The sequence below is a fragment of the Lathyrus oleraceus genome, chromosome 5 (assembly GCF_024323335.1).
Source record: "Lathyrus oleraceus cultivar Zhongwan6 chromosome 5, CAAS_Psat_ZW6_1.0, whole genome shotgun sequence".
NCBI lineage: Eukaryota > Viridiplantae > Streptophyta > Magnoliopsida > Fabales > Fabaceae > Lathyrus > Lathyrus oleraceus.
The window spans coordinates 612,623,273-612,626,512 of record NC_066583.1 but is presented as its reverse complement, the minus strand read 5'-3'; the positions used below and the strand labels follow the sequence as shown (position 1 = coordinate 612,626,512).

General features: G+C 44.9%; 1 protein-coding gene across 1 annotated transcript; it reads right to left on the bottom strand.

Annotated features, from left to right (window-relative positions):
* Positions 1 to 1,181: 1,181 nt before the first annotated feature.
* Positions 1,182 to 2,386, bottom strand: LOC127082411 (uncharacterized). Its single transcript, XM_051022648.1, has 2 exons — positions 1,865 to 2,386; positions 1,182 to 1,775 (listed from the first exon to the last, which is right to left on the bottom strand). The coding sequence occupies exons 1-2, from the start codon at positions 2,384 to 2,386 to the stop codon at positions 1,182 to 1,184; spliced, it is 1,116 nt and encodes a 371-aa protein (XP_050878605.1).
* Positions 2,387 to 3,240: the final 854 nt, after the last annotated feature.

Genomic DNA, 3,240 nt, shown 5'->3' with positions numbered 1-3,240 from the left:
GTTTTTTCATTTCCCTATTTTTACCGGATTGGCTCAGATTTACAATCCACCGGGATGCCCTAGTTTTTGCCTAAGTCACTCGTTTTTGAGCTTTCGACTTAGAGGGCTTTTTTTCTCTTTGTTTTTCTGATTTTTTCCTTGTTTCTTTTTGTTGAAACAAATCGTGTGACATTTGACTGTTTGATTTGAAGGGGTTGTGACTGCCTCGTGCCTCTGTGGGTGAGGGACAACCGTTTTGAATTTGGTGGTTTCCGACCTCTTATGAGGGATAAGATATGGTCGGTCCTCAGATAGGACACTCCTCTTTTGAAGTTTGAACGCTTGGTCAAACTGACTGACGACTACCCTGCCCCGGTTTGAGATTAAGGGTTTTATATTTAAGAAAGAAACTCCCACTCCTCGGCTCGAAGGGGTTGACTAGGGATTATCTTCCTTATATCTCCGGTGTTTGAGATTTAAAACAATGCCTTACATCATCAGCAAGATTTTATTCGAAAGCGCACGAGCAGTGAATTCGTTTCGTGTTTTTAATTTCATCATCCTCCTCTTAAAATCAACATTTGAACATTGACAAGATAAATTATGAGTGGCCACGAATGGATTTATTCAAAACATGCATATTCATTTCAATGTCATTATTATTCAAAAACAAACGAGTTTATTACAAATGACTATTACAAATGACAAACAAGAAAATCACACATGAACATGATTGAACCAGAAATTGCTGGAATGATCCGCTTTATTCTCCCACTGCATGAGGTCTTGATTCTGGAAAAAGTTGACAAGACAGTTCCACAGATATAGATCCTTTAGATCTACCGCTGCTCTGACTACGGCGCTGCAGATGTACTTGCCTGCACGGGGTTATTTGGAACAAATGGCTTGAACGATATTGCTTTTGAGTCAATCAAGTCTTGTACTTTGTGCTTGAAGACATTGCAATTTTCGATGGAGTGCCCCCGCGTCCCAGAGTGATACTCGCAACTGCCGTTCATGTCATACCTGGGAGGAAGAGGTACAGGAGGAGCCTTAGCTTCTCTCAACTGGACCTGCAAATCTTTGAGCAAGTGAGCTAGCAGAAGTCCATACGGCATGGGAATTGGATCAAACCTTCTAGGAGGCCTCCTTGGTCCTTGTCTACCCTGCTGATAGTAGTTCTGTTATTACGGAGCAACAGGTTACTGAGGAGCGTAGGGCTGCTGATATTGCATCGCTAGAGGACCAGTTGGAATGACATACGCTGGCTGCGGATATGGGTTAGGTGTTACTACTGCCACCGGATAGTATGGCATTTGATAACCTCCATCTCCCCCTTTAGCGATTGCATTGGTCTCTCCTTCCTTCTTCTTTGAGAATCCGGAATGAGGTTTCTTCGCTCCACTAGCCGCAGCTGTCATGTCTTGTATCTTGCCGATCTTCATGCCATTCTCAATTCGCTCGCCGATAATGACTAAGTCTGAGAATCCCGAGGTGGTACTCCCAATTATTTTTACAAAATACAGCCCTTGAAGGGTATCCACGAACATGTTTATCAACTCTCTTTCAAGAAGTGGGGGTTGAACCCTGGCAGCTAGGTCTCTCCATCGTTGAGCGTACTCTTTGAACGATTCATCCGGCTTCTGAGAAAGGCTTTGGAGCTGAGTCCGATTGGGAGCCATGTCTGAGTTATACTGATAATGCTTCAAGAAAGCTTCAGCAAGTTCTCTCCATGTTCGTATATGCGTGCGTTCGAGCTGCATATACCATTCCAGAGAAGCTCCACTAAGACTGTTCTAGAAAAAGTGCATTAAGAGTTTCTCGTCATTAGAATGAGCGGCCATCTTTCTGCAGAAAGCTCGAATGTGGGTCTTGGACAAGTGACCCCTTGATACTTTTCTAAGCTCGGGACTTTGAACTTGGGAGGAATTTTCACATCTGGCACTAGGCACATCTTGGCAGCATCCAACCCAAAGGTATCAGGACCTTGCATCGCCTTGAATCTCTCCTCCATCATTTGAAATCTCCTTTCGAGGTCAACAGGAGAATGCCCAAAAGCTTCATAAACTGAGTTAACCTTTGTAGTGAAGAAAGCGTCCAGCTGATCGTCAATCTCAGGTTGGAATCTCCCATTGGCGGGGATATTGAACGTCTGATTAGCATTTTGATACATCAAACCTCTTTCGGGAGGTGGCTGAGCTACAGCAGGCGTACCAGCTCCTCCTGGTGGATTCACCGGTATAGTCACAACAACAGGGTTGGCAACAGAGACTCTCAGATTAGCCTGACGCATTTTCTCTTGTCCCCTAGCCAGAGGTTGTAGGGCTTCAACAAGTTGACCCATCTGAGCCTTCACAGTGGTCATATCCTCCCTCATAGCAGCTTGGTTTTGCTCCAACTGATCCATGAGCAACTTCTGATTATTGCGCGTCTAGTATGAACGTTAGGAACTCAGCTTGACTTTGGATGATTCTGGATAGAAGGGTAGAATGGTAAATTTTCTAGCTTTTGTTTGATGACATGCAGAGTGATGCATGAATATTGTATTTGAATTTTTTTTTATGCATGAATGCATGAGTGAGCGAATGAATGATACACAAGCATGGTTCCCACGAGTCGAAGACACAAGTTGGCATGGTATCACGGGTTCGAGATACGGATGGAGGATATCTCTGATTGCTTACTCACAATGGGGATCTCAGCGGTCGTAGTCTAGGGTTAGATAGGGACCCCAAGTCATCGATTCATTTGGCTGTTTGCGGCTTACGGTAAAAGCTTGTCGGTCATCAATCTCTCAAATGAGCCTTTCCTGGGTGAGATCTTCGTACCGATCCACACGAGAAAAGCTTCTCGGGGGCCCGCACTACGCGACCATCGACATTGGGTTCTAGACAAGGGTCTCAAAGTCACGGACCTCCTTGACTGTTTGCCGCTGACGGCAAAAGCTTGTCGGTCGTCAACTCCATCAAGAAGATCTACTTTGAGTGAGATCTTCGTACCGACCCATGCGAGAAAAGCTTCTAGGGGACCCGTACTACGCGATCATCAATCTTAATGGGCCATAGGTTTAATGTTCTACAAAGGTCCTTAGAGTTATGGATCCTAATGAAGACATTGATCGCTTACGCCAAAAGCTTGACGGTCGTCAACGTCTCCAAAAGAATCTACTCTAAGCGGGGTTCTCGTATCGACCCTTACGAGAAATGCTTCTCGATGGCCCATACTACTCAACCTCTCCTATCTCAAGTTTGCACTCTAGAG